This window comes from Thalia democratica, chromosome 6 (assembly GCF_965202585.1).
Source record: "Thalia democratica chromosome 6, ktThaDemo2.hap1.1, whole genome shotgun sequence".
In the NCBI taxonomy this organism is placed as follows: Eukaryota; Metazoa; Chordata; class Thaliacea; order Salpida; family Salpidae; genus Thalia; species Thalia democratica.
In genome coordinates this window covers 39,182,723-39,192,797 of record NC_139170.1, presented here as the reverse complement: position 1 = coordinate 39,192,797, position 10,075 = coordinate 39,182,723, and the positions used below count along the sequence as shown (strand labels likewise).

The 10,075-nt window shown below is 25.3% G+C and overlaps 1 protein-coding gene across 1 annotated transcript; it reads right to left on the bottom strand.

The window, feature by feature from the left end:
• Positions 1-927: 927 nt before the first annotated feature.
• On the bottom strand, positions 928-9,868 carry LOC145838340 (uncharacterized). The gene is made up of 13 exons (XM_082945914.1): positions 9,730-9,868; positions 8,389-8,533; positions 7,801-7,959; positions 7,421-7,563; positions 6,821-6,986; positions 5,370-5,509; positions 4,424-4,609; positions 3,720-3,845; positions 3,426-3,573; positions 2,679-2,855; positions 2,332-2,461; positions 1,439-2,082; positions 928-1,311 (listed from the first exon to the last, which is right to left on the bottom strand). The coding sequence occupies exons 1-13, from the start codon at positions 9,834-9,836 to the stop codon at positions 1,159-1,161; spliced, it is 2,424 nt and encodes an 807-aa protein (XP_082802040.1). The 5' UTR covers positions 9,837-9,868; the 3' UTR covers positions 928-1,158.
• Between the last annotated feature and the right edge of the window lie 207 nt (positions 9,869-10,075).

Below are 10,075 nucleotides of genomic sequence, written 5' to 3'. Positions count from 1 at the left end.
TAAGCTTTAGATTTAACCATTAAGACTGACTTAAATAACGCTTAACACTAATGAATAAATTTCTTTCCATTATAACCTAATGTAAGCAGTTGTAATTTTGGTTAAGAACAGACAAGTTTGGTTTTTATTGTTTTAAATTTTGATGAATTAAACTAAAATGACTTAAAAATACGCAGAAAACTTTTTTATTAATTTAAAATTTTACAAGTTTTTATAAAATTATCTGTACTAATTTTAAAATTTTTTTAACGGACCAAACTAGTTTTAGTACTACAAACTAGTTAAAGTTTGTATTACTTTTTAAGCAGCTACTTAAAGTTTACTTAGCGTTAAAATATTGAATTTATTTTAACAATATCTTAAATTTTTGTGGTTAGTTTAACTTTTATAAGTTTTGTTTTAGAAATTTAAAATAATAATACATAAAGTTTTTATCTGTAAAACACAAAAACTTTTTAGATGTTTATAAAATAATTTATTTCAAGGTAAAAATTTAGTACAGTTGATAATTTTTTTTTTGTTTTAAGATTGTGAACGCGAAGTCAATAAAAATTAACACTAAAAAGCGTCGAATACTGCTTAAACATCTTAGAATAATCTAAAAAAAGAATTAAACAAAAACTAACTTTATGGTAAGTATATATATTTTATTTACAGCAGTTAAACTTAGTCAATTAAATCTGAAAACTTTTTAAACACAGAAAGTATGTAGAAACAGTTATCGCTTTTAATCTAGAAAAGGATCGTTTTATAAAACTGTAAAAGACTATGTCTAAATGTCACACAATAATTTATTAATTGATTTTTTTAGACATAACATAACAACTTTTAAATTGTAAAGAACAATTTGATATTATGTATAAAAAACACTTATAATGATTTAGAAAGTTTTAAAATTACGTAAAGTCTTTTATGTCTTACGTTTGCATAAAAAACACATTGAGCAGCATAAATAAAAACATACAGTAAAGAAAACTGGCAAGTATAAAGAAAACAAAGTTTAAACAGTCTACAAGGAAATTTATGACATAAACTTTGTCCAATCTAACGTAGTGATTGAACAATCAGTTTGAAAAATATCGAACTAAAAGATAGAGAACCAAGTAAAATTTCGTCCCCGTTGAAACTGGATTTAAAAAAACGTATAAAAGAACAAATTTAATTTGAGTAATTTACATAGTGCAAGTCATTTGCAAGTTGTCGAATTTCGTTTCTTTGGTACTTCTTAGCATTATCCATCGCATTACCTGTCAGATCGATAATATTTATTTTATCGAGGCTCATCCCAGACACCTCGAATGAAGAAAGTTCCTACAAAATTTATAGTAATTTTTGTTGGCGTATATAGAAATAACAAACAAGCATAAAAATAACATTAAAAAATACATATAAAAGTATATAAAAATGTATTAAAATAAACTAATAATTAAAAACTAACATCGCGAGGATTTTCGTTTCTGAAAATTTTAGGAGAAAGGTTATTTAGCTGGTTGGCTTGTAAATACAACTGGCGGATATTTGAAGATTTATCAAAAAACTTTTCAGGTAAACTTTTCAACTTGTTACCACCCAAAGCAAGGTACTCAAGATCAGGATTGTGTGCTAATAATAGCTGGGGAACACCTACTAACCCAATCAAGTTGTCTGCTAGATTTATTTCCTTTATCAATAAGTTGTTTTCAAACATGTTTGCTGGAATTATTTGTATTTTGTTCGAGCTAGCGCTAAAACGTCTTAAATTTTTATTATGAGACAAAATATTATCGGGTATTTCTTCCAAAGAGTTTGAATCAAGGTTTACTGATTCCAATAAGCTATTTTTGAAAAATATGTCATTCGGTACTTCTTTTAACTTGTTTTCAGAAAGATCAACTTCTTTTAAATTTTCCATCATGTCAAACACGCTTCTGTTCAACTCATCAATTCTGTTTCTCGCTAGCAAAAGGTTTTCAACATTGGGGGTTTTAATAAGAAGTTGGCTAGGAACTTTATGAAGATGATTTCCATCGATGTTAACAATTTTAACTCGATCTGCAGTTTGGTCTTCTTTTGAATGTATTATGACGTCAGTAATTCTATTATCTGTTGAAATTTAAAAAATGAAATACATTTTATTTAAACTATATGAACACTCTATAAAAATTAGTATTTAATACTTCTATTAACATTAATAGTGGTTATACGAATCACCATTCAAGTTTGGAGACTAGGATTATATAAATATTTTAAATTTTGCATTTTAATTATTTTTAATGATACCTTTGTTCAACTTAATGTTGTAACTGACCTTAACAAAAATAAGAAATAAGACTATTTTAATAAACCACTTACCATTGAAGTTAATTTCCTCAACATTTGTCATATCGTCAGAAAATGTTAAAGTAACCGAACCACTAAGTTTGTTTGAGTCTAGTTTTAAGTTCTTAAGTTTCGGGTTGTTTACGAAAGTAGCATTTCCTATCTGCAAAATTAAAGTTGCTTGTAAATACTTCAAAACTAACCACAAAACACTAGCTACACTGTTTTTGACAAATGTGGCTGCAGAAACATGATTTGTTAAAACCAATAAAAATTTCAAAAAACACTTTTGCACACAAGCTACTAGTAGGCAAATGTGTTAGTAATACTTCAATTAATTTTAAATAAATTACAAATCATAGAGTAGTTTAAGTAATAACTTTGTTGAGCCGATTTGAAGATAATAACACTGATTCGAGTAATCCATTGTTGTCAAACATGTGAACTGGTAAATTGTTTATGTAATTTTTACTCAGATCAAATGAGTACAGCTGACCATTGTTTTTAAAAAGATCCCCAGAAAATTGTTGTATATGGTTGTCACTCAGTTTTATGTTCTAAAAAAAAGAAAAGTTATAAACTGTTTTTTTTACAATACACAACATTAGTTAAACCAAGAAGTAATTATCTACTAAATTTAAATTGTTTTAACTTAATTGTTCTTAAGTCAAAGATATTTTAAGTGTTTTCATGTGAGTATTAAATTTATTAAAATTGAGTTTTTAAAAAGAATTAGTTTCTAATCATAAAGATATGGTTTAAAACTTTCAATATGTTAAAACTATATACTTATTGTTTTCCTAAAGCACTTGCTAGGCAACAAGTAATACCAAACAAATAAAGTATTATTCTTCTATTATATTATAATATATGCTGTTGTGTTTGAATTTGATTTAACATGATTTTTGGCTCACCATAAAAAAGCGGTATAAACCAAACTTATAAATATCAGCCGCTATAGAATTTTAAGCTACCTTTGACAGGTAATAATGTAGTTTTTAATGAAATTATTTTTTTCTACTAAAGTAGATAGTAGACGTGTAACAAAAGTTTTAATTAAACATTAAAATTTAACACTTTATAAAATTTACTTAAATTATTCAAAAATTTAGAGTATATGTTTTCACCTGTAAAAAGGTATTTGATGCAAACAACTTTTTAGGAAGTCCATTTATATTGTTGGAACTAATATCTACTGATTGTAGAAAGCTTGCTTTTTTTAGCATACTTTCATCTAAAGTTCCAACAAAATCATTACTTTGCAATTCTAAGTTCCTAAGTTAATTAATTCAGTTTATTATTTTATTTTCATAATAAGCTTTGTTTGAACAATTTTTTTCACTTGAATAATAAAAATACAAACAGGTAGTTAATTGGGTTATTTTAGATCTCGTTAAACTATATTTATTTTTTAAATTTACCTTGTTTCTTTGAATTGACCTAATAACTCGCCAATTTCTTTTGAATCACTCAGCAAGTTACCGTTTAGTCGAAGTCTTCTCACTTTTAAACAAACATCTTTTAATACATCCACACTTGTAAGTGCTCTGAAATAGTTGTAATTACATTAAAAAGGAAAACAGTTTTTAGTTGTAAAAATCAAAGCTGTTACAAAAAACTAATTTATTTTTACATCACTAGTGATCATAAGTAAAGTTCAGAGCTACGTAATTCTTATTTACGTCTATAGACACTAGTTTACAAAACAAAATACACCAATCGCACAATGGTAAATATTTATGAATGACGTCATTTCCATGAAAACGAGAACTTTGAAAGTGTTAAAAAATAAGAAGTATATTTAATCAATATCATAACATACCACGAATTAAATGTTATTACTAAGTTCTAAAGTAAAGTGTTCAAGTAAGTAGTAAAGTTCTGTACAATTAATATTACAAATTTAATGTTAAATATTGAATTCTCGCAAAACTATTAAATGTAAGTAAATTCAAAACAAACTTCAGTCTGGAAGTTATAGTACAAATTCCAATCTTTATGTAAACACTGACAATCATTCTTAATTGTTTATACAATTTAAAGCAGATAAAAAAATGTAAACCATATAATATAAACAACAACAATTTATTTTCTATAATTTAATTTATCAGAAACTAGTTCCAACCTGTGACTACAATCAAGTGTGTGGGTTTCAGCATCAAATTCACACGGATGCCTCACACAAGTCACATAACCGAATCTCTGAAGCGCATTTTTCAGATCTGATAAGTTTTTGTACGGGGATCCACGTCTGAACTGCTGTCTCAGCGACCATGGCAATCCTTGGTTGTTAAGCAAAAAGTTGACATGCCTGAAAAATTTTTGATTAGTAAACGACATTTTGCTAAAAAACTAGCTTATTTTCTTGCATCTTTGTAAATTAAAGTTATAAATTGAATAAACAAGTTGTAGCTGTTTATTACAAAGATAACATTTATATCGTAAAACACTAAAAACAGTTAAAATATTCCAAAATGTGCCTTGAAAATGTATAACTGTTTTTTTATATAAACAATTTTGTAGCGTTATTTTAGAACTTATAAAAACATCATTTCAACTTCATTCTTGGTATATTGCAATTAAAAAAATCAATTTACATAAGTTTTTCAAGTTTACCAAAGTACGTGCACATTACAAATTTTCATTTTAAAAGTTTGTTCTAGATGGTTTATTATGAATTTATGTGAAAGATTATTTGTTTTAAATAAATAAAAATTAGCTGTGTTATAAACTTTAATTTTTATATTTGGTTACTGTTTGTATGATTTCTGTAGCTTACATTTCATTTTAAACTATTTTATCTTGTAGATTTTGATTAGTAAATAATATCTTACATCCTAATAAAATCTAAACAGTCATGTTTTCAAGATAAATTCATGTGAGTTAATATAAACATTTACGTTTAACAAGTTGTTTTATGAAAAAAAAAATTTCAATGGTACACATACTTAAATATTCTTTAACATTGAATGAAGTCTAATTTAGTTGTTATAATATCTCAATTTCATATAAATATAAGTCATAATGATATTTTTAATTGTTAAATCTCAAAAAACATAATTAAGACAAACTTTAGTTGTTTTTGGTAGATAAACAAAGTTTGTGGTAAACACCGCAATTTGTTAGCCCACAGTCTGACAGATTCTAATTTAGGGTTGTTGTAAAAAATACTATCAGGTAATACCTCGATATCGTTGCTTCCGAGATGAATCTAAAATAAGTTTATTAATAGTACTTGCATAATTAAATTTAAGGTATAAACTCAAATAAAAGTTGCAGGAAAGTTAAGAAAATTTACCATAAAGCTTAAGTATTTTATTGTTTTGTTTGTTAAACTTAAACTTGTAGAAAACAAATTATGACACTAACACCTTAAAAACCTTAACTATTGTGTTTTATTTAATATAAAAAACAACTAAATACTAAAGTATAATTAAGATTTTATTTAATTTTTTATTAGTACAAACTAAATTATTTAACAAAATATAATCAAATATTTTTTTAAATCTTTAGACGTTTAGAAATATGTAACCATAAAAAAGTAGTAAGACTTTCAATTTTTTAAACTAAAGAATATACTTTTTGACATTTATATCTTTAGCTATTTTGAACTATTTTTTAATTACTAAGAGCTAAACAGCTAACATAAACATGAGTATATAATTTCTGTTTGTTGTTTAAAAATTCAACGAATAAACAACTTTTATAAAAAGCCGCGGGGCAAAAACTCCATAAAGTCTGTGTTTTGTCGCAATGTGATTTTGTCGTGTTTACAAAACACCAAACAAAAAACACAAAAACCACTAGACACGAAGCTCGGAAATTTGGAATATAGTTACAAAACTAAATCATTAATCTTTAATTTTGATGCAAGTTTGATGTAGAAACGTATTTGTATTCCGAAAACTAATTTGTGGTGTATATGTACGTATATCAACTACTTTGTAAGTTATGCGAACTTAATTAAAGCTAAATTGGAAATAGTTACTGTACGTTTGATATGAAGTTTGACTAATCTATGAACAAGTAAGTATAACTTATTCTACAGAACAAAAGAAAATACTTGAACAAAATTTTGAATTTCAAATAAAAAAAAAATTTGAAATATTTTATTATAACAAAATATCATTTATCAATAATTCAGTTAAGTATAAATTTTAAATATAATTTTAATACATTTTTACTAAGTTTTGATGAATTTAGGGCCAATCAGAAAACTAATTTGAAATGTTGTTTAACAACTTTACAAATATAAGACTTTTTTATAATTGATTACTAAAAATTTAAACAGTCGAATCAAGCATTTAATACCAAGATTATAAAAAAACAATGGTTGGCAAGAGATCTTTAATACAATAGTACTTGTAGTTCATCGATTACAGTTAACTGAATACTTTTCAAACAAATTAGTATAGTTAAATCATCAATTATTTATTCGTACCTTTAGTTAAATTGATTGATAGCTGTGTTAAATTGTTTATGAACTTAATTTTTTTTATGTGAACTTTATCAATAGACGAACTTGTATTAGTTCTTTGTTGTGTTGAAACGATGCAGGTGACAAACATTTTATTTTGTTTTTAAATGCAGAAAGTGTTTTGAGATTTGTTAAACTTTCCAAAGCTCCATACGGAAGCAAAGTCAATTTATTCCAACTCAAGCTCAGTTTTTCAATGTTGTAGTTGTTTCTAAAGAATAATATATTTTCAACAATTATCTATATCTATTAAGTAGGGTGTGTATTGTTAAAACCAGCTGTATTTGATTGGTATTAAAAGTTTCTTAAATAAAAGTATTGAGTGCAAAATAAGTTCAATTAAAAAGTAGTTAAGTTTTAATCTTTTAGAAGACTTGAAAATACTGTATTAAGTTTACATGAAAGCTTTATTAGTTTATTTTGATACTAATCTTGCTGTATCAGTTTAGATATTCCTATAAAAATAAATGAAAACAAAAACATGAAAGCGATCAAATCAAAAAGAAGATATTTTTTATCTCATTTAATATTCTCAAGCAGTACACAAAACAATTTGTGAAATATTGTTACTTATGTGGAAGAACACATAAATGTCCTATAATTTTCAACACGAAGCATAAGTTTGTAAATTTGTGTCAAACTAACATAAATATGTCATCAGATAAATCTTCAAGTTGATTTTTCCATAACTGCAGGTCAATAAGCATCATATTGTTTTTAAATGAAGTTGGATGCAACTGCCTTATTTGGTTGTTACTTAAATCGAGCTTTTTCAAAAGCTGCAAGTTCTGTTTGTATAGTTGTAACTTGTATGTTTACTCTTATACTATTAACAAAACAACAAAGCTAAGAAAGTTTGATTTTTTAAACAGAGAATTTTAATTGAATTTAATTTTAAGTTAATAACTATATTTATAAAAATAAGCTATTCTACATTGTAAAACAATTGTAATGTTATTAAATGTTTGCTTAAAACTATGACTGTGCTAAAAACAGTGAACTTGAAATTTTTACACATTACCAACCTCCAGCAATTTGGCAGGGATTGATACCAATAAGTTGTTTCTCAAAACTAGTTCAGTTATGTTAGGTGTGTTACTAAAAAGGTCTTTAGGTAATTTTCTAAGTTTGTTAAAACTCAAATTTATTGTTTTAAGATTGGGAGACTCATTCAGCACTAAATCCTGTTAGAATATATTGTGTTAAAAACGCATTAAAAAGATCTATAATAGATTACAAAAATTTATGTGAAAGTTTGAAGCTGAATTTCTTTATAAAAGTAATCTAGATCAAATACACCGGTTAATCAAAGTTGCAATCTCTAAAAAGCACTATTATTTGCCTATTAGAGAAAAATAAATGACTTCGATAAAAAATTAGGGTTAAAAGTATCACTTATAAATAACACCTATTCATATCTATTTATAAATAGTATTTTTAAAGTTATTTTACATATTTTTATTTTTAAGAATAAATCTATTGTTTTTGATCTATACTAAGAAATATTTTTAAATTTAAGGTATAAGACCTCACTAATAGATATAAAAAAGCACAAAAACAAATGGTTTACGAAATCACAGTCTCTTTAAATTATTCTGAAAATGAAAACAAACTCTGAATTTAGAAGCGTTGTTCAGTCTGCTGTTAATGACATCGATGTGTTTCAGGTCTCCTGGAATTGAACCTGGTTTCAAATTAACATCCAATCGAGCGAGAGTACACCTCAGTCGCGACAACGTTTCGGAATGGTAGCAATTACTGAAAAGGTATGATAATTGCTTTTATTTCGCACATCAGAACTCGGTGCATGATAAACATTTACATCATAGTAATAACAGTTTGAAAGTATTACGTACTTTATTAGCATAAATAATTTTCTTGAAATAATCTTTGTTTAAAACTATTTAAAATGTTAATCGGAAATTAGAATTAAAATACTTAAAAGGCGATTATGTAGTTTTTGTTTAGAATGTGTGTAGATAATTCTAATTTAATTGTAGGTGTACTAATAGTTAAACAAAGGTTATAAAACATAAAAATACGTTTTAAACGTTTTTCATTTAAATATAAACAAAGTAGATTTCAATCGAAAATAATAAAAAGATACTCAGATGCTATTGGTAAACGTTTTAATATACTTTCAATGTATATACTTAGAAATATTACTGCAAAATAAAAAGGTTTCAAACACAGTTTTAACTAAAAGCAACAACATAATATCTTGATTCTAATTAGTCATTAAGATATTCTTTTGTTGTTTTTAGTGAACTAATAAGTATTAAGATATCTTATTTTAGTGAAAAACTTCGTTTAAAACCTTGTTATCCTGCAGTAACGTAACTGAGGATATGCAGCGAAAATATATTAAAAACTTAAAAAATAGCGTCTAAGTATTATTATTTTTTCGATTAATATCTACTTTATTTATAATTATAATGACAAACATTTATTACATTTGTTGTACTATTTTAAAGTTTTATAACTTTTGTAAAACTATGAAGATACGTACAGTTAATCTAGGTTTATCCACACACATACTAAACAAAAACTACATAATCGCCTTACAAGTATTTCAGTTCTAATTTCCAACTAACTTATAAAAAATGTACGCAAAGCTACTTAATATTAGGAAGCTTGGAAAGAAATTAAGTTGATAAATTAATCTTAAAGCCGATACGCCTAGAAGTATTTAAAAGTATGAAAAACTTGTTAAGCTACTTTTTTTATTGTTTACATAACAAGACGTTGTAGTCTGATTGCTTTGATTGTTGTTCTATACCATATATTTATAATAAAAAATATTACGTTTATATTTGAAAAAAACATAGTTTGCTTTTAGCTAGTTTTAAAAATAGAAATGTTAAGTTACCTTTACTTAGTTTAACATTTTAAAAGAAAACAATATACTCTAAACTTAACAGTAAAAGCGTAATAAGTTTATACATAACACTTACTGTGAAACTAATTTAGCATCAGGTCCACGGACAAATGCACCAACTGAAGAAAATGACAAAAATATGAAACAAAAAAAATAAACAGGTAATTGCATTATACTTGGCATGTTTGAGATTTAACGGGTTTAACTTAATACATTAACCTTTAAATTAAATTAATTGAAATTTAGCCCAAGCTTATTAAGAACAATTTTAAATCAAAAATATTTTTGTTTTTTTATTGACAACCAAGTCTATTTAAAGTAATACAAATTAACAACTGTCTTTTCAGGGTTTTTAGGTTAAAAAAACACTTTACGGTTTACTACCATCTACTATTGTTGCTATTTGTTGTATTTAAAATAAT

Excerpts from the sequence above, each read along its gene's own strand:
- LOC145838340 (XM_082945914.1), bottom strand. The coding sequence starts at position 9,836 with ATGCCAAGTATAATGCAATTACCTGTTTATTTTTTTTGTTTCATATTT. Across the intron at positions 3,846-4,423 it reads ACACTTGATTGTAGTCACAG|AGCACTTACAAGTGTGGATG; the intron begins GTTGGAACTAGT and ends CAACTATTTCAG. Across the intron at positions 2,856-3,425 it reads CATCAAATACCTTTTTACAG|AACATAAAACTGAGTGACAA; the intron begins GTGAAAACATAT and ends TCTTTTTTTTAG.